General features: G+C 59.0%; 1 protein-coding gene across 1 annotated transcript; it reads left to right on the plus strand.

Moving 5' to 3' along the window:
• Positions 1-841: 841 nt before the first annotated feature.
• Positions 842-16,542, plus strand: LOC132083776 (cAMP-dependent protein kinase inhibitor beta-like). The gene is made up of 5 exons (XM_059488660.1): positions 842-1,032; positions 14,153-14,338; positions 15,383-15,487; positions 15,741-15,892; positions 16,434-16,542. Exons 4-5 carry the CDS (start codon positions 15,748-15,750, stop codon positions 16,514-16,516), a joined length of 228 nt encoding a protein of 75 aa, XP_059344643.1. The 5' UTR covers positions 842-1,032; positions 14,153-14,338; positions 15,383-15,487; positions 15,741-15,747; the 3' UTR covers positions 16,517-16,542.
• The last annotated feature ends 3,956 nt before the right edge of the window (positions 16,543-20,498 follow it).

The following is a 20,498-nucleotide window of genomic DNA, read 5'->3' on the forward strand; positions in this document are numbered from 1 at the left end:
GCCTCCCGCACCTCTCTGCCCTGACCCAGGGGTTCTCACCCCCATCTCACACCCTCGGGGCTGGCCGTGTCCCCTGCTCAAGGTGGCACCGGAGTCAGGCCAGGAGCAGCTGGTGGCATCAGCTCCGTGCCCAGGCTGTGCCCAGCGGGGCCGTGCCGTGATCCGCTGCATTTCCAGCCGCAGTCAGGGTCTCCCAGCCCCCCGCCCCCTCCCCCACCCGCCACACGGGTGCAGCCACGGATTTTTTAATTCTTTTTCCCCCCCCCCCCCCAAAGATTGGGAGCCTGTCATTGATTCTGGCCGCACTAAATGGAGCTGTGTGGGTTGGGGTCAAATTGTCCCGGTGGGGGAGCTGAGCCCCCTCCACCCACCCCCATGGGGGGCTCTGGGGAGCCGAACCCAGAGGAAATCGGAGCGAAATTTCCCATTTCCCGAGCAGGGCTGGCGGCCACGCCGGGCTGGGGGTCCATGCGGAGCTGGGCACCCGAGGGATGTCACAGCGCTCCCTCCCTGCCGTGTGTGTGTGAGCGCGGGGGGACGCGGGGACACGGCAGCCCGGGGGGGGCGAGGGGCGGCCCCGGCGGCGGGGGGAGCGGGGGGGCGGCGGGCGGGGCCGCGCTGGGTCCCCCCCGCGCCGAGCGGGGGCCGGGCCGGGCGGGAGCGGCGGCGCTGGGCGGGCGGCGGCGGCGGCGGCTCGGCCCCGGTGCCCCAGGGCCGCCTGGAGCCGGAGGCGTCCCTGCGGCTGCTGCCGAGCGCAGAGCATCCTTCCCCCGGCGGCCGGGCTGGCACCGGCACCGATATCACCATCGGAACCGGCTCCGGCATCGCCACCGGCACCGGCATCACCACCGGCACTGACACCGGCATCAGCATCACCATCGGCACCGGCTCCGGCACCAGAATCGGCATCAACAGCGGCACCGGCATCGCCCCCGGCACCGACATCCCCATCGCCCCCGGCACCGGCGGCAGCATCACCTTCGGTGTCCCCGTCACCACCGGCCTCGGCACCGGGATCGCCGCCGGCACCAGGTGAGCGGCTGGGGACTGCTGGGTGCAGGTGACGAGGTGGCACCGAGGCTCTGGGCCTCCGTGGAGGGTGCCCTAGGCTCCCTGGGGTGAGGGATCTGGTGCCCACCCTGGGGTCTGGTGCCCACCCCTGAAAGGAGGTTCCCACCCCGGGCACCCCCCTGGGAAGGAGCAGAGGCCGGAGGGTCAGGGGTGGTGGTGGCCTCGGGGACAGATGGGGTTTTGGGGGGTGGAAGTTGGCAGCAGCTGCACTGGGGTTGGGGTGTCTCTCGAGGACTTGGGGTGTCTGTGCCGCCCTCCAGAGCCAGGGGGCTCAGGGGAGGATTTGGGGGGCAGTGCTGAGGCACCGAGCAAGGCTCGTCTGTTCCAGGGTGAGCACTGAGATAAGCCCATATGGTGGCATCTCTGTGGCAGCCTGGCACCCATCCCCTGCATGTCCTGGGCCACCGCTGCCCCTCCACCCTCCCCACGCCTTGTTCTCCTCTCAGCCACCGCTTCTACCCCACCCCAGCTCCAGCCTCAGCCCCCGGGTTGGAGCTTCCCAGGGGATTTGGGCCCGGGGAGCCCCCGGGGCTGAGCACCCCGAGCAGGGACAGGGACACGGCCACGCTCCTGTGGCGCTTCCCGGCGGGAGGAAAGGGCTTCCCCAGGGCCAGCCCCCCCTCCCCGCCCCGGGGCATCGCCTGGCAGATCGCCCCTGCAGATGCTTGGATCGGGTCCCTTTGGTCCCCGGAGCTGGCTGCTGTCCCCGGGCTGGTGGTGGTGCCACCGAGGAGGTGCCACAGGCAGGATGTCCCCTGCTCACCCCGACTGCTCCCAGCCCGTGACCTTGGGGTGTCCACCCCATCCTCGCTGTCACAAAGGGTCCCAGCCCCGCCACTGTCCCCTGTCCTCACCCTTCAGCTCAGCACCAATTTCCCCCAAAGCAGGAGATGGGGGAGGGGAAAGGTGGAGGCAGAGCCCGATCCTCACTTGGAACTGAGGGAATCCCAGCGTTTCTGCCCGGAATGGGATGCTGGAGGCAGAGTTGGGATGCTCTGGGGCTGCTTTGGGGGTTTGGCTGTGAGGATTCCTCGGGGTTCAGCTGCTGGGGCACCTGGAGGAGCCCTGGTGGTGCTCCAGACCTTGGGGGACCTGGAACCATGAACAGGAGGGGGACCCGGCCCTGCTCTGCCCTTGGCTCCTGGAACAGCAATTCCAGCTCCTGAAACAGCAATTTCAGCTCCTGGAAAGGAGAATTCCAGCTCCCTTGGCTCCTGGAATGGCAATTCCAGATCCTGGAATGGCAGCTCTAGATCCTGGAATGGCAATTCCAGCTCCCTTGGCTCCTGGAACAGCAGTTCCAGCTCCTAGAATGGCAATTCCAGCTCCTGGCTCAGCCCTGGCCCGTTGGGACTGGCTCTGCTCCATCCCAGATTTCCAGCCGTGCCTCTGATCCCAGAGCCCCTGCACGGATTTCTGCCCTCCTTGGCTGTTGGTGCCCTCCCTGCCAGCTCCCGGGGCTGGGGTTTTGTCACAGGGTGGTGGTGGCAGCTGGAGGCTCCTGGTGCTGCTCCCACCTCGGTGCAGGGAAACATCTGGATCACCGGGCTGGGGTTGCTGCCTCAGAGCTGGGTGCCCTGGAAGTTTCCCACCTCCCCTGGGCTGAGCTGCAGTGGGAAGGATCCACAGGCATCCAGGGGCTGGGAGAGCTGTGCCCAGGGCTCCCCAGACAGCCAGAGATCCCAGGGAAGCTCCAGCTCCTCTTCTCCCTGGAATTCTGGCTGCCTGCACTTATCCCGGTGCTCCAGCAGGGCTGGGAGCCTCCTCCATTCCCAGCTGGACCAGGGCGCTCTCCAGGGTCCTCCCCAGGTGCCACCAGGGGCAGATGGAGCAGAAGGAGCTCCTGCAGGGACATGAGGCCCCCATGGTGCCCGAGCTCCGGTGCCACCCAGCCCGTGGCACTCCCGGCATGGCACAGCCTGGGACGGGCTTGGTGGCACCCAGCTGGCTCCCTGTGACAGCCCACAGCTCCCTGGGTTTCCCCTGGCACCCATCCCGGTGCCACCCACGGCTCCACAGCCACAGAACCGGGGGTGTCCCCGTTCCATCCCTGGATGCTCCACCCGGGGCTGGGGCTGAAACCCCTCTGAGGGGAGGGAGCCTGAGCCTGGCCAGGAATGGAACTGCTGTGCATGTGGGTGACACCTTTATCGTGCTAAATTACCTGGTTGTGTTATGCAAAATTACAGTTTGTGGTGTGTCAGAGCAGGGAGCTGAGGGTTCTGCTGGGAGCTCCATTACCCAGGGCTCAATCACCCTAATTACCCTCATTAGATCCCTTCCTTCCCCACGGAGCTGCAGAGCTGCTGTTGGCTCCCCTGAGTCCCAGAGCAGGGATGGGTTATCCAGGTTAACCAGGCTGGGTTATCCCGGTTAACCAGGCTGGGTTAACCAGGTTAACCAGGCTGGGTTAACCAGGTTATCCAGGCTGGATTGTCCATGTTATCCAGGCTGGATTGTCCAGGCTGGGTTATCCAGGTTACCCAGGCTAGGTTAGCCAGGTTATCCAGGCTGGGTTAACGAAGTTATCCAGTGTGGGTTATCCAAGTTTACCAGGCTAGGTTAGCCAGGTTAACCAGGCTGGGTTAACCAGGTTATCCAGGCTGGATTATCCAGGTTGTCCAGGTTAACCAGGCTGGGTTAGCCAGGTTATCCAGGCTGGGTTAACCAGGCTGGGTTAACGAAGTTATCCAGTCTGGGTTATCCAAGTTTACCAGGCTAGGTTAGCCAGGTTAACCAGGCTGGATTGTCCAGGTTATCTAGGCTGGGTTATTCAGGCTGAGTTATCCAGGATGGGTTATGCAGGTTATCCAGGCTGGGTTGTCCAGGTTAACCAGGCTGGGTTATCCAGGTTAACCAGGCTGCATTATCCAGGCTGGGTTATCCAGGCTGGGTTATCCATGTTATCCAGGCTGGGTTACCCATGTTATTCAGGCTGGTTTGTCCAGGTTATCCAGGTTAACCAGGCTGGGTTAGCCATGTTATCCAGGCTGGGTTAACCAGGCTCCAGCTCCATCTCATGGGGCTGGGGTGGCTCCCACCCCCTCATGTCAAAGGGGCCGTGGTGTTTCTTCCTTGGACTCAAAAAGGAGCTGGATGCAGCTGATGGGACTGAGGAATGTGGGGAAGGGAAGCTCACCCAGCACCTTTGTAGGGTCTCTGATTGGCACCCAAACTCCCCAGCAGGAATTCCTGTGCTCCTCCCACCACTCCAGCTGATTACCTTTAATCAGTTAATTAAAGGGAATTAACTGATGAAGGTGGAGGATGGAATAGGAATAGCTCTGGAACAGGTCATGGCCTACAGGGTGGAGAACACTTGGCTGGGAGTGGCTGGAGCAGCTTTCCTTTCCTTTTTCCTTTTTCCTTTTTCCTTTTTCCTTTTTCCTTTTTCCTTTTTCCTTTTTCCTTTTTCCTTTCCTCCTCCAGAGACCCCAGTGCCCCCTGGCACAGGGACCTCACCCCTCAGAGCTCCCAGACCCTGCTCCATGTGCTGGGGAAAGCCAGAAATCCTCATTCTGAGCACAAAGAGATGGAAACATCCCCCAATGGAGAGCAGCAGTGATGTGTGCTGGGCTGGGGGCCTCAGGATGGGCAAGAGGAGCTGGGATTTGGCCATTCCCTCTCTGGGCAGCACAGCTGAGGTTCTCCAGGTTTTCCATGCCCTTCCCTGGAGGTTTGGGATGCAGGATGAAGCTGCAGTGTCAGCCCATGGCCTCGTGCCTCTGAGCCTTTGGTGCTTTGCTCTCTAATCAGGGCAGCTCAGGCCTGTCCAGGGCTGAATCCAGGTGCTCCAGAGGGAATCACACATCCAGCTCGGTTTCATCCCAGTGTGGGCTCGTGGGAGATGCTGAGCTCAGCAGGGCTGTGCCAGATTAAAATGCTGAGTCCTCTGGAGCGCTGCTCCTGGCCCAGCCCAGGCCTGCAGGATCCACAGGGGATTTTCTCTGGGGTCACTGCCCTGTGGGGAAACCAAGCCCTGGTGTGGGATGAGGTATGAGCACACCCAGTGTGGAAGCAGCTGGATTGTGATGGTGTTCACAGGGGTTCACGGATTGGGGAAGAGACGAGGATCTGACGCCATGTTTCAGAAGGCTGATTTATTATTTTATTATATATATTACATTAAAATTATACTAAAAGAATAGAAGAAAAGGTTTCATCAGAAGGCTGGCTAAGAATAGAATAGAATAGAATAGAATAGAATAGAATAGAATAGAATAGAATAGAATAGAATAGAATAGAATAGAATAGAATAGAATAGAATAATAACAAAGGTTTGTGGCTCGGCTCACTGTCCAAGCCAGCTGACTGTGGTTGGCCATTAATTAGAAACAACCACATGAGACCAATCACAGATGCACCTGTTGCATTCCACAGCAGCAGATAATCATTGTTTACATTTTGTTCCTGAGGCCTCCCAGCTTCTCAGGAGGAAAAATCCTAAGGAAAGGATTTTTCATAAAAGATGTCTGCGACACCGGATTTGGGTTGGCAGAATTTGGGTTTGCTCTGAGAAATTTAGGATTGAAATGTCTGGGAGCACAAGAGCTGGGTTCACTCCCACACTGGAGCAGGGCTTGCTCTGGTTTGTGTTTCCAGCACTAAAATCCGAAGGGACAGTTTATACAAACAGCCTGAAATCCCTTCTGGACAGACTCAGCTTGGATTTTAGGCACAGCTGAACTCTGCCATCCTCCCCGTGGGTGACAGCGAATCAGCAGAACCTCTGCTCTGCCGGCGGCTCCATCCCGGAGCAAACCCCTCCTTCCTCCCTGCACCCCGCCCTGCTGGGAGCCGGGAACCGCAGGGATGGAGATTACCGGGGTCCCATTTCAGAGCCCTTCCTTCTCCTTGCCTTCAGCAGGAATTTAGGTCTCAGTATCCCACAAGCCCAGCTGAGCCCCTGAAGAGAAGGGTTTGTGCTCTGCCTAGGCTGGTGTTAGCTGGGACACAGCTCAGGTTTTGTGTGGAAATAAAAATTCCGAGTGCTACAGCTGGAAAAAAAACCCTAAAAAATAAGTCATAGAATCCCTGGTTGGAAAGAACCTGAAAGTCCATCCAGTGCCACCCCTGCCATGGCAGGGACACCTCCCACTGTGCCAGGTGCTCCAGCCTGGCCTTGGGCACTGCCAGGGCTCCAGGGGCAGCCACAGCTGCTCTGGGCACCCTGGCACAGCCCAAACCTCTCTAACCAGGCCTTGCCAGCCTACAAACCCCCGGTGGCAAATGGCACTGGGGGCACCTGGAACCAGCCAGGCAATCATTCTTTCCTTTCCTTTCTCCATTTGCTGCAATGGGTTTTGGTGCTGGTTTCCATCCTTGATTGAGGAATGTGAATGCCAGAGTGGTTTGGGTGGGAAGGGATCTTCAATGGCAGCTGATTGCAGCCCAGGGACACCTGCCACTGTGCCAGGTGCTGCCAGCCCAATGCCCAGCCTGGCCTTGGGCACTGCCAGGGCTCCAGGGGCAGCCACAGCTGCTCTGGGTAGTGAGACCATGTATTGTGCAAAAGGAAGCAGAGGATGAAGGCTGATCTTTAAAAGGATCCCTGGGATCCAGGAGAGGCCTGGGTGGAATAATTCAGGGTTTGTGTGTGAGCAGGGGTGGGACTGAGCCTGAAGTTGGTCCTGCCCATCTGCAAGGCAGAGATGGGGACCAGGCAGGAAGCAGGGATGGGATGTGAGGGTGATGGAGGGGACAAAGAGACCCTTCAGCATCTCCCAAATCCTTGGGTGACCCAATCCAAGCACAAACAGGAGTGGTGGAGAAGAGGGAAAGCCACTCCAGCTGTGAGGATGAGTGTGCAAGAGCAAGAGGAAGGTCAGAGCTCAAGGCAGGACACAACAGGAGGGGGCTTAGAGGGTGATGGGGATTCCTCTGGAAGTGGAATTATCCCAACAAGGGGGATCTGCTGCTCCACAGAAAGGGAAGGAGTGGGAGCCATTTGTCCAAAGCCTTTGGAATGGGGAGGGTTTGCTGGGAAGGGAATCCTGGGGAAGAGCCAACCCTGAGGGTACCGGGATGTGCCAGAGCTTTGGGGAGCTGCCAGTGTCACCCCTGCTTAGAAACCCCACTGGAACAATTCCTCAGAGCTTTGGGAAAGAGCCAGGGAGGAAAAGAGCCAGAGGAAAACTGGGGGGACGCCAGTGGGAGACCTTGCTGGTGCTCCAAGCAGGATCCATGTTCACTTAGATACCTGACACTTCACTCCAGACCATCACTCCAAAGGTGCACAGCAAGATCCGAGCTGGCCCAAATTCCTGCCTGGCCCAAATTCCTGCCTGGCCCACCTGGAATCCTGGGGATTTAGGGATGAAAATGCCAGGCCATAGTTGGAGAGGTCCTGCTGCCCAGGGCAGGCAGGAGGGCGCCAGCATCCCATGGGAATCAGTCTGGAAGCTGCATCCCTGCCAGGAGGGACCATCATCCTCTCCAGACACTTCCCTGTGTGGAGCAAAACCTGTTCCAAAAGTTGTTCTGCACCTCTGTGTTCAATATTTGTCTTGGTTTGGAAAGACAGGAGTCTGCTGAGGAAGGCAGGAGAAATGGAAAATGTAAACCCTCCCCAACCCTCCAAATTGCTATAAATTTTAAGGAGCTCTCAGGCAAAAATATGGGAGCAGGAATAACAGTTCTTTAATAGGGAAAAGAAAAAAAATAAAAGGATGCAATAAACAATGCAGTGAACTAAACCAGCACTGGCAGAGTCAGAACCCAACCTGACACCCTGTGGGTCAGGCTGTTGGCAGCAGTGCCATTGGAATTGTGGCTCAGCCCTCCTGCAGTGTCAGGGCTGGTTCTGCTGGAGCAGGGATCCTGCAGAAAGGTGCAGTCTCTGCCTCTGAAGATCCAGGGGCAGAGGCAGCTGCTGTTCCTCTGGGCAATGCAGTGCAGAAGCCGTGCTGGTGTTGCAGAATCTCCAGATTCTATCCGGGTAGGAATGCTTGGCTCCTCCCTCTGGGCTCTCATCTCCCAATGGGATGCTGTAGTTCTTATCAGCCATGCAGGGACATTCCATAGCTGTTATCAGCAGGTGTCCCCTCCAAGGGAGGTGTGATTGTGGTCACTCAGAGAGAGAGATAAGGCAAACTGCCCACTTGACAAAGGTAATCTGCCATACAGATGGTAATGGAATACATGTTGCCTTGCAAAACGCTCATGCTCCCTGTGGGAGAGGAATCCAACATCCAGCCCTTCAGACACCCTCAGCTCCTGGCTGTGAAATTCCTGAGGAATTCCCAGGGCCCCATCCATCATGGAGAAACTCTGCCTGGTCGCCTTGCACAGATCCATGAGGATTTCACATAGGGACATGTAAATCCTCTTCCCACAGAGCCCTGCCCGGCACTGGAGGGTGGATCTAACCCCAAATCTGCCCCATTCCAACAGGATCATTCTAATCCATGAGGTGCCTCACCTTTATGGGAAGGCATTCCCTGATTCTGGCATGGCATTTATCCTTCTTCCCTCTCCCTGGGATCCTGAGCTGTCCCTGGCAGGTGACACAGCCCATTCCCACCTGGCTCAGCATCCCCAGGGCTCCAGCAGCCACTTCCCTGGAGAGGAGCTGAACCTGCTGCCTCCCTGGGGAGCTCCAGGCTCTCCAGATTTTATCCTGTGTTTAATTATTGCCATCTGCTCTCCCAGCTCCAGGGCTGCCTGCTGCCTCTCAGGCTCTGGTTGAGCCAAGCCCATTGGGTTTCCCTCCTGTGTGCACTCCTGGCTCATTTTCCTGGTGATGCTCCCATTCCCTTTTGACCTGGGGCATCTCTTTCCTTCCCATTCCACTCCATTTTACAGTTTCATCTCTCTAAATCCTTCCAATTTTTCATCCTGTTCATCAGCATTAAGGGGTTGCTGGTGGATTTTGATGGTTTGTTCCAGGCTGCAGCATTCCCAGCACAGATCCCATAAAATGTTGAATTAAACGAGCAGGAGGAACCCCCCAGAGAGAGGAAACCAAGATCATTAAATGCCCCAAAGCCCCTTCCAGAGGAGCTCCTGGCCCAATAACAACTCAGAAGCTGAAGAAGCAAATCCTTGTGGTTCAATGAATCCTCAGGATTCCTGTAACACCTCCCAGGCCCTGAATTCCTGGAGCATTCCTGGTTTGTTATTTCTGGTTTGGGGGAGAGTTCAGCCTGCTATCCCAGCACAGAAGTGTGTCCATGGTGGTTCCCATGCTCCAGGTGCAGTTTGGGGTCTCTGCCACCCCCAGCAACCCCAAAAATTTGTATTAGAGGGGACACACTGCTCCTGAGGGGATCATGGGTGTGTGTGACCCTGACCTGGGTTCCTGGTACTGCTCCAGCTCCAGGTGGGTCCTGTGGTGGTGTTTGAGGGTCCCAGGACGAGGGAAGAGATGGGAATCTTGACTCCATGTTTCAGAAGGCTGGTTTATTATTTTTTGATATGTATTATATTAAAAGAAAATTATATATTAAAACTATACTGAAAGAATAGAAGGAAGGAAAGGAAAGGAAAGGAAAGGAAAGGAAAGGAAAGGAAAGGAAAGGAAAGGAAAGGAAAGGAAAGGAAAGGAAAGGAAAGGAAAGGAAAGGAAAGGAAAGGAAAGGAAAGGAAAGGAAAGGAAAGGAAAGGAAAGGAAAGGAAAGGAAAGGAAAGGAAAGGAAAGGAAAGGAAAGGAAAGGAAAGGAAAGGAAAGGAAAGGAAAGGAAAGGAAAGGAAAGGAAAGGAAAGGAAAGGAAAGGAAAGGAAAGGAAAGGAAAGGAAAGGAAAGGAAAGGAAAGGAAAATCTTGCAACTGCTCACAGCCTCGACACAGGTGGCTGTCATTGGTCATCAAGTAAAACCAATTTCACATGCTGGGTAAATAATTCTCCAAATCACATTCCAAAGCAGCAAAACATGGAGAAGCTGAAGCTTCTCAGGAGAAAAGATCCTGGCAAAAGGATTTTTCATAAAATGTGTCTGTGACAGATTTCACCTTCCTCTGCCCCTTCAGCACCCTCCTGCCCTCCTGCAGGGCTCTGCTGTCCCAAGGAGCTCATCCATCCCTGGCCATCTCCTCCCTCCACCTCTCCCAGCACCTTCCCTGCCCATCTCCAGCGGGATAAGGTTTATTTCTGCCCTTCCCTCCTCTATCTCATTAGGGGCATTAAAGCAGGAGCCAGTGGCCCCGAGGACTTTCCATGTGACTCCAGGAGCGTTTTTAGGCTGAGACACTGCTAAGCCACCCAAAGTGTCCTTGCTTAGAGGGGGAAATCCTCCCTCACCAGGTTTATCCAGTGGGATTTGCCCCATTTGGGTTGGAATTGCCTGTGGGACCTGTATAGCTGTGCTATGAGGGCCCAATGAAGGAGGAATGATGAGGAGGACTCCATTGATATCAGAAGGCTAATTATTGCTGTATTATACTATATTATTCTATATCATATTATATTACATCTAAGCTGAATTTGCCAAGCACTCAACTCTGCACACACTGCACAGAATCTCGTGACTGTCACCCAACAGTCCCAACACTCACACACACACCTGGCCCTGACAGGCCAAGGAACCAAAACACCATCACTGTGGTTGAACAATTTCCATACTGCATTTTGCTTTTGCACAAATACAGGCACAACAAATGAGATAAGAATATTCTTGAGAAGAATTGTGCCTTGCTTTTCTTCTTGAAGAGAAATGTGGGGCTGCACACTTGGTCCTGACAGGCCAAAGACCAAAAACACCATCACTGTGGGTGAACAATCTCCATTTTGCATTCTGCTTTGGCACAAACACAGGCACAGCAAATGATAAGAATTGTGTTTTCTTTCTCTCAGAGAATGTGAAACCCAGAAATATTCTTGGGAAGAATTGTGCCTTGCTTTTCTCTGTGAGGAGAAATGTGGTGGTTACAGACCTGAGGTCGTAGCATGGGAAGGCGTTGGTGCTTGGCCTTTGTCCCCATGGCGCAGGGACAGCCCGGTGGGACAGCAGCGCTGCATCCCAGGAGAGCTCAGGGTGATGACAACGCCGGGTTTGGGTTCCCAGCCAGCCCCAGGGTCCTGGTCCCTGGTGGGGCTTTTCAGAGCAGGGTCTGATCCCATCCCCATGGCTGGGAGCCGCGAGAGGGGCTGGTACGGCCAGGGCTGGAGCTGGGCACTGCCGGGCTGGGCACTGCCAGGGTTAGGCACTGCCAGGCTGGGCACTGCCAGGGGTTGGGCACTGCCAGGCTGGGCACTGCCAGGCTGGGCACTGCCAGGGTTGGGCACTGCCAGGGTTGGGCACTGCCGGGCTGGGCACTGCCGGGCTGGGCACTGCCAGGGTTGGGCACTGCCAGGGTTGGGCACTCCAGGGCTGGGCACTGCCAGGCTGGGCACTGCTGGGCTGGGCACTCCAGGGCTGGGCACTCCAGGGTTGGGCACTGCCCGGGGCTGGGCACTGCCAGGGTTGGGCACTCCAGGGCTGGGGCACTCCAGGGTAGGGCACTGCCGGGCTGGGCACTGCCAGGGTTGGGCACTGCCAGGGTAGGGCACTGCCGGGCTGGGCACTGCCAGGGTTGGGCACTCCAGGGCTGGGCACTGCACAGGCTGGGCACTGCTGGGCTGGGCACTCCAGGGCTGGGCACTCCAGGGTTGGGCACTGCCGGGGCTGGGCACTGCCAGGGTTGGGCACTCCAGGGCTGGGCACTCCAGGGTAGGGCACTGCCGGGCTGGGGCACTGCCAGGCTGGGCACTGCTGGGCTGGGCACTCCAGGGCTGGGCACTCCAGGGTTGGGCACTGCCAGGGTTGGGCACTCCAGGGCTGGGCACTCCAGGGTTGGGCACTGCCGGGCTGGGCACTGCCAGGGTAGGGCACTGCCGGGCTGGGCACTGCCAGGGTTGGGCACTGCCAGGGTAGGGCACTGCCGGGCTGGGCACTGCCAGGGTTGGGCACTGCCAGGGTTGGGCACTCCAGGGCTGGGCACTCCAGGGCTTGGGCACTGCTGGGCTGGGCACTGCTGGGCTGGGCACTGCCAGGGCTGGGCACTGCTGGGCTGGGCACTGCCGGGCTGGGCACTGCTGGCAGGGCACTGCTGGGCTGGGCACTGCCAGGGCTGGGCACTGCCAGGGCTGGGCACTGCTGGGCTGGGCACTGCTGGCTGGGCACTGCCGGGCTGGGCACTCCCGGCTCCTGGCGTTGCAGGCGGCAACCGGGGGGAGCGGGGGGAGCTCTGATCCGGCCTGGGGCTGGGCTGGGGCAGGGAATGTGTGTGAGTGTGAGTGTGAACACGTGTGTGAGTGTGTGTGAGAACGTTGTGTGTGAGAACGTGTGTGTGTGTGTGTGTGTGTGTGTGTTAGAGTGTGTGTGAGTGTGAGTGTGAACACGTGTGTCTGAACGAGTGTGAGTGTGTGTGCACATGTGTTGTGTGAGTATGAACAACGTGTGTGTGCATGGGTGTGAACACATGGGGTGTGAGTGTGCGTGAGCCATGTGAGTGTGTGTGTGTGCGCACACGAGTGTGAACACGTGTATGAATGTGTGTGTGCACGTGTGTGTGAGCATGCATGACTGTGTATGAGTGTTCACAACGTGTGTGTGTGTGTGTGAGTGTGAACATGTGTGTGTGTGTGAGTGTATGTGTGTGTGAGGATGAACACGTGTGAGTGTGTGTGACTACATCTGTGAATGGTGTGTGTGTGTGTGTGTTGTGCGTGTGCGTGTGCGTGTGCGTGTGCGTGTGTGTACACGGCATCAGGGATCCGCAGGGCTCCACAGGGAATCTCGTCATCCTTCAGCCTGGAACCCCTGAGATCAGAGTCCGTCGTTCCCTCAGCACCCCCTGTCCCCAGGTGCCACATCCCTGTCGCTGCTCAGTCCCTCCCCTGTCCCCCAGGTGCCACATCCCTGTCGCTGCTCAGCTCCCTCCCCTGTCCCCAGGTGCCACATCCCTGTCGCTGCTCAGTCCCTCCCCTGTCCCCAGGTGCCACATCCCCTCGGTGGCTGCTCGGTCCCTCCTGGTGGCTCCTGCACAGCCCTTCCCGCGCAGGATTTCTCCCTGAAACACCCGGAGCCCCTGCAATGCGTGTGTCTCGTGTGCTCGTGTGCTCACACCGCCACCCACGGGTGTGTGATCCCCACATCCCGGGGACACGGCGGGGCACCCCGGGGATGGCACACGGGGACACGGCGGGGCACCCCGGGGATGGCACACGGGTCTCAGTGCCAGGCTCGGGCTGCCCCGGGTGCTGCTGTGGTGGCACAGGCGGTGGCCGGGGGGGGACGGGACCTTGAGCAGGTGGGGGCTGGGGACAAACTCTGGGACACGGAGGTGACACGGCTGTGGCACTGGGAGCCAGGAGGTGCCACACGAGCAGGCACGGTGACAGGGAGTGCCACACAGCGTGGCAGGGGTGTCACACTGCATCGATGTGCCAGGGAGTGTCACACTGTCACACAGACATGTCAGGGAGTGCCACATGTGCACAAAGTGTGACAGGGAATGTCACACACGCACACACCTGTATGGGCACATGGAACAGCCCAGCCAGAGGTGACACACACAGACACACACATCTGAGACAATGCACACACGTGTGACAATTCACACACCTATGACAATGCACATGACAGTGTACACACACGTGAAAATGTGACAATTCACACCTCTGACAATGCACACACCTGTGACAATTCACACACATGGCAATTCACACGTGTGACAGCTCACACACCTGTGACAACTCACACCTGTGACAATTCACACACGTGTGACAATTCAGAGCTGTGACAATGTACACACATGTAACAAATCATACACATGACAATTCCCACCTGTGACACTGCACACACATGACTGCACACACTTGTGACATTTCACACACCTGTGACAATTCACACCTGTGGCACTGCCCACACCCGTGCTGGAGCTGTGCAGGTGGCTCCAGAGGACAATGGCCGAGCAGGTGTAAAGGGAACCTTTGTCCCCATCCCTACCTCTGTCACTGCCAGCCCGGCCCCGTGCCTCAGTTTCCCCCTGAGCAGCACCCGGGTCCTGCCCCTCCTGGCACAGCCACCCCAGCACTGATCACTAATTAACGAATCACTAATCACCTCCCTGGTTAATCATTTATTTCTCTCTCTCTCCGCAGCTGTGGCCACTCCTCCCGTGCACACAGCGCCTGTGCCAAGGACCTTGGCCCGTCCTCCCTGCAGTGACTCCCAGCAGGAATTCCCAGTGATCCCCAGTGATTCCCAGTGACTCCCAGCAGGAATTCCCAGTGACTCCCAGTGACTCCCAGCACTGATTCCCAGCAGGAATTCCCAGCAGGACATTGGTGAGTTCACACCCCCACCGTCACCAGCTTGGGGGCACCGGGTCCCAGCATTGCCACCAACATCTGACCCAGAGGGGACAGGGCTGCTGGGGTGGTGGTTTGGGGTCCCTGTACTCTGTGGGGAGTGGAAGGGGTCTGGGGGGTGGTGGGCCCCCTGTCCCTGCCAGGTTCTGTGCCACCCCTGTGCCACCCTTGTGCCACCCCTTTGTCACCCTTGTCCCACCCCTGGGCGACTCCCACCTCCCATAGCAAAAGCCCAAAGTGTTTCCAGAGCTGAGCAAACACCTCAAGAAGGTCCCAGCAGTGCTGGCATCTGGATGGCTCCGTGCCAGTTGAAATTTCCTGGTTCCAGGGGTGTCCCAGGAGTGCCCCCATCCACCCAGGGCACCCCAGCTCCTGCTGCCAGCCTGGCTCAGCAAGAGCCACTCTGCAAGGGACACAGTGGTGTCCCCAGGCTGGGGACTCCATGCAGTTCCCTGGCAGTGCTCAGCCTCCATCCCTGTCACCTCTGCATCCATCCATCCCTGGTCTCCATCCATCCATCCATCCATCCATCCATCCATCCATCCATCCATCCATCCATCCATCCATCCATCCATCTATCCATCCATCCATCCATCCATCCATCCATCCATCCATTCATCCCCCATCCATCCATCCATCCATCCATCCATCCATCCATCCATCCATCATCCATCTATCCATCCATCCATCCATCCATCCATCATCCATCCATCCATCCATCCATCCATCCATCCATCCATCCATCCATCCATCCATCATCCATCTATCCATCCATCCATCCATCCATCCATCCATCCATCCATCCATCCATCATCCATCCATCCATCATCCATCCATCCATCCATCCATCCATCCATCCATCCATCCATCCATCCACCACCAATCCCACCATGAAGGAGGTTCTGGGGGTGCTGTGGTTGCTCCCATGGGATCACAGCCCATTGTCCCCCCCAGACTCACTCCCTGCTCTGTTTTCACCCCCCTTCCTGCCCCATTGGTGACCCCTCTCTGCTCCCCCAGGTCACAGCCAGAGGGGACCCAGCCAGGACGGATCCCTGTCCCCCGTGGTGTCCCTCACCTGGGCACGGGGCAGACGCGGTGCCAGGCCAGGCTGGAGGGTGCCCGGTAAGGCTGCCTGGGCTGGGGGGGCTGGTGGGACCCCCCCCCCTCCCAGCAGTGCCCAGCAGAGATCAGAGCACCCAAAGGTGCCAGGGTGGGGGTGGCAAGACCCAGGGGCTGCAGGGTGGCTCTGCCTTTGCTCCTGGGGGGCACAGGGAGTGCAGGGGGTGAAGGGCACCTGAGCACCCAGCCCGGAGCAGAGCCAGGTCCCTTTAGCTCGCTGTGCCCCGGGGGTGACGCAGGGGATGTCCCTCCCCAGGGTTAGAATGACCGAGGTGGAACCCGTGCTGGACTTCGCATCCTCGGGCAGGACGGGCCGGCGCAATGCCCTGCCCGACATCCTGGGCTCGCCCGCCGGCGTCAGCCCCGCCGACCTGCCCCTCAAACTGGCCGAGATGTCCCTGAGCGCAGGTGGGTGACCAGGAGGGGCGGGAGGATGTGGGGTGGGCAGGGACAGCGGCTCCCGTGTTCATCCCGTGCTGAGGGGCAGGGACACCGAGGGGCTGGAAGGGAATGGAGCTGGAAGGGTCTGGAGCCCCAGGAGAGGCTGAGGGAGCTGGGCAGGGGCTCAGCCTGGAGCAAAGGAGGCTCAGGGGGCCCTTGTGGCTCTGCACAGCTCCTGCCAGGAGGGCACAGCCGGGGGGGTCGGGCTGTGCCCCAGGGAACAGGGACAGGAGCAGAGGGAACGGCCATGGGAAGTCCACGTTGGATATTTGGGATAATTTCTCCATGGAAAGGGTGTCCAGGCATTGGAGCTGCCCAGGGGGGTTTGGGGTGCCCATCCCTGGAGGTGTCCAAGGTCACTGGGCTGGGGACAAGGTGGGCATCACGCACAGGTCGGACTCGATGCACAGGCTGCACTCGATGCTCTTGGAGCTCCTTTCCAGCCCCAATCACTCCCTGATCCCCTGCTCTGACCCCGCCCCATGACCTGTCCCGGTCTCTCCCGCAGGCAGTGCCCAGGACATGCAGTCGCCCTCGGCGGAGGCGCCCCCTCCGCAGCCGCCCAGCCCCGAGCTGAAGGACACGTCCTAACCCCGCCGGGGGGGGACATTTGTGACCGGCGGAGGAAGGAGGGGGCTGCGGGCACCAGCCCGGCTCTCCTGGCTCGGCCGGAGCCCGCTGGGATTTCCTCGGTGCTGCCGCAGCGGGACCCCGGAGCGTCCCCCCGGCCGTGCGCGTGGCGGGGACACGGAGGGGACACGGAGGGGACACGGAGGGGACCTGCCGTGACCGAGGGGCGATTCCCACCCACGCCCTGGGCCCGGACTCGGGGGTGGGGGGGATGTTTTGGCCTCCCCGGCGGGAGGAACATTTTTCTTCTGGGGCATTTGGCGGAGCCGAGCGCGGTCAGGGGTCCCGGGGGCCCTCCTGGCCGCAGGAGCAGCCACGGGTGTTTCTTGCTGAGTGTGGTGTTCACTGTGATGTTTTTGGGTATCCCCTCGTCTCCTGGCCTTTCTTCTGGATGACTCAGGAGCCATTCCCCGAGTTTTGGGGGGTGAGGTGGGAAACACAACCCGAGAGCCCCCCAGCCCTTAAGCAAAGGTCTCTGAGGGTTCCCCCTGAGGAGCAGAGACCCCAGCGTGGTCTCTGCTCCTGGGGTGGGGGATGCTGGTGAGTTTGGGGTGGGGAGCAGGGGATGCTGTTCAGAGCACCCCCGAGCCAGGTCACCCCTGTCCCCACACCGGATCCCCTCCCCAGCCCCGAGCAGGGCCAGCCGGGTCCTGCGGCCTTTGGGGACAGAGGGGACACGGAGTGCGGCTTTCCCAGGCTCTACCCGTCCTCCCCAAATCTCTGCTTCTGCCGGAGGGCAGGATGGGACCCTCCTGGCGGGCACTGAGGGCCTCAGGGAGGGCTCATCTGCCACCTCTGGGGGTCGCTGGCCTCTGGCCAAAGCTGGAACTCCTGGGAAGCCCCTGGAATCAGGAAAATCCGACTGGCACGGAGCCATCCAGAGCTCGCGCTGCTGGGACCTTCTTGAGGTGTTTGCTCAGCTCTGGAAACACTTTGGGCTTTTGCCACGAGAGGCGGGAGTGGCCCAAGAGTGGCGCAAGGGTGGCACAGGACCTGGCAAGGACTGGATGGTTGGACGTGGAGCTGGGCCCATCCCTCCATCCATCCCATCCCATCCCATCCCATCCCATCCCATCCCATCCCATCCCATCCCATCCCATCCCAGACGGTCACCTATAGCTGTCGCTGTAGGACCAGCAAAGGAGTCCCGCAGCCCAGGTCCCCTCTGGCCCTGGACCAGGAGAGCCGTGCGGGGCCAGGGCGGGGCCAGGGCGGGGTCACCATCCGTCCCCAGCGCCCCGCGGGGTCCCGGCCACCATCGGGCTCCCCCGGGCACCTTGGCGTGGGAGGGAGGCTTGGGTGTGAGTGCACATGCGGAGGGGCATCCCTGCCTGCGGGTATCTGTGAGTGTGGGCATCTCTGGGCTTGGGCACCCATTTACACTGGCATTCGTGGGTGTGGGTACCCGTGTGCGTGGGCATCCCTGTGTGTGTGCATCCATGTGCATGGGCACCCGTTTATATTGTCATGGGTTCTCGTGTGTGTGTGTGTGTGTCTGTTTGTCTGTGTGTGTGTGTGTTTGTGTGTGTGTGTGTGTGTGTGTGTGTGTATCTATGTGTGGTGTCGTGGGCACCCCCAGAGCCTGCAATCACTGTGCGGGGCCATGTGTGTGCTCATGGGCGCTGGTTTATGCAGGCATTCATGGGCATTCATGGGCATGGAGTCCCACGTGTGCACATCTGTGTGTGTGGGCACCCACGGGCACTCATGTGCACGGGCATTCATTTGTGTGTGCATCTGTGTGTGTGTGCACGTGTGTGTGTGTGCGCATCCGTGTGAGTGTGCACGTGTGCAGGGATATCTGTGTGTGTGTGCGTGCATCTGTGTGAGTGTGCACGTGTGCAGGGATATCTGTGTGTGTGCATGCATCTGTGCGAGTGTGCACGTGTGCAGGGATATCTGTGTGTGTGTGTGTGCATCTGTGTGTGTGCATCCCTCTGTGTGAATCCCTCTATGTGCACCCATGTGTGTGTGTATGCAGGGACACATCCATGTGTGTGTGCATCTATGTGTGTGTGCATCCATGTGTGTGTGCATCCATGTGTGTGTGTGCACATGTGCAAGGATATCTGTGTGTGTGTGTACACATCCATGTCTACATGCATCTGTGTGGGTGTGCATCCACGTGTGTGTGTGTATGCAGAGATATCTCTGTGTGTGCATCCATGTGTGCACATCCATGTGTGTATGCATCCATGTGCGTGTGCACCCATGTGTGTGAGCATCTGTGTGCACATGCATCCATGTGTATGTGCACATGTGTGCGTGTGCAGGGATATCTGTGTTTGTGTGCATCCATGAGTGTGTGCAGGGACATCTGTGTGTGTGTGTGCACCCATGTGTATGCAGGGACGCACGCGTGCATGTGTGTGTGTACGTGTGTGTGTGTGTGCATTTGTGTGTGTATGTGTGTGCGCGTGCATGTGTGTCTGTGTGTGGGTGGGAGGCCGTGTTCATGGGTGCTCCTGTGGCTGGGTGTGCAGGGGCAGCCCCGTGGATGTCCCTGTGCCAGGGTGTCCCTGTCAGTGAGTGTCCCTGTGCAGGGGTGTCCCTATGCTGGGGTGTCCCTGTCACTGAGTGTCCCTACATTGGAGTGTTCCCATGTCAGGGTGTCCCTGTGCCTGGATGTCCCTGTGTCAGTGGGTGTCCCCATGCCTACGTGTCCCTGTGCCTCAGTGTCTCTGTGCTGGGGTGTCCCTATGCCAGGATGTCCCTCTGTCAGTGGGTGTCCCCATGCCTACGTGTCCCTGTGCCTCAGTGTCTCTGTGCTGGGGTGTCCCTATGCCAGGATGTCCCTGTCAGTCCGTGTGCCTGTGCCAGGGTGTCCCTATGCCAGGATGTCCCTGTGCCTGTCTATCCCTGTCAGTCCGTGTCCCTATGCCAGGATGTCCCTATATTGGGGTGTCCCCATGCCAGGGTGTCCCTGTCAGTGAGTGTCCCTATATTGGGGTGTGCCTATGTCGAGGTGTCCCCATGCCGGGGTGTCCCTGTGCCAGGGCAGCCGCTCCTGCCAATGCCCCCATCTCACGGTCTCGTTGTGTGAAGGGGACAGGGCTGTGCAGGTTTGGGACACTGACACCCAGGTGAGGGGACAGAGGACACTCCTTGCCCTCTGTGCCCCCCCCCCCCCCCCCAGGCCATGGGGGCTGTGTCTCCCTGGGCAATAAATTGTCCTTGTCACCCTGGCCAGCAGAGTGTCCCAGCTGGGACAGGGGACACCCATCCCACGGGGACAGTCCTGTGCCCCCAGGGCACGAGGTGAGGGGTCCCGTTTGGTGGCAGTGTCAGCAGGAGGGCGCTGAACACGAGCTCTGGCTATTTTTGGGTGCCTGCGATGTCACACAGGGCCAGGCACAGGGAGGTGTCCCCGTCCCTCATGGCCCTGCTGCCTCTGACCCCAAAGTCTCCAGGACAAGGGACAGCCACCGGGCTGCAGCCACCGGGCTCAGGGACACCTGAGCCCCCAGCTGTGTCCCTCCATGACACGGGATGGGGACAGGAGCTGGCACTGTCCCCTGGAGTGCAGGGAACACCGAATGCCATGGTCAGGGGTGACCCCAGCCACGCTGGGAAGGGGACGGGGATGCGCTGGAGCCCAAAGCAATGGGGACATGGGGGGACCTGCTGGGGGTCCCACAGCCCCGTGCCTTGTCCCCAGTGTCCCCTGTGTCACCCAAAGCACCACTGGTGGCACAGGTGTGTGTCCCCAGGCACACAGGGAGGGGACAGGCTCACACACGCTCCCACACACACAGGCACACCGAGCAGGGAGCGGGTCATGTGTCCCCACAGACATACAGAACTGAGGAGGTGTCACACCTGTCCCCACACTCTCCTGGAGTCCCCACATATATTCCCACACCCCCCACCCCGGTGCTCCCTGCTCCTCGTGCCTCAGTTTCCCCAGATCATCTTTCCTGTCCCTGCCACTTGTGTCCTTTAA

Source organism: Ammospiza nelsoni, chromosome 25, assembly GCF_027579445.1.
Source record: "Ammospiza nelsoni isolate bAmmNel1 chromosome 25, bAmmNel1.pri, whole genome shotgun sequence".
Taxonomy (NCBI): Eukaryota; Metazoa; Chordata; class Aves; order Passeriformes; family Passerellidae; genus Ammospiza; species Ammospiza nelsoni.

Bases quoted from the DNA above. Each gene is read 5' to 3' on its own strand.
- LOC132083776 (XM_059488660.1), top strand. From the start codon at position 15,748: ATGACCGAGGTGGAACCCGTGCTGGACTTCGCATCCTCGGGCAGGACG. The intron at 15,893-16,433 runs GTGGGTGACCAG...TCTCTCCCGCAG, and splicing joins CGAGATGTCCCTGAGCGCAG to GCAGTGCCCAGGACATGCAG.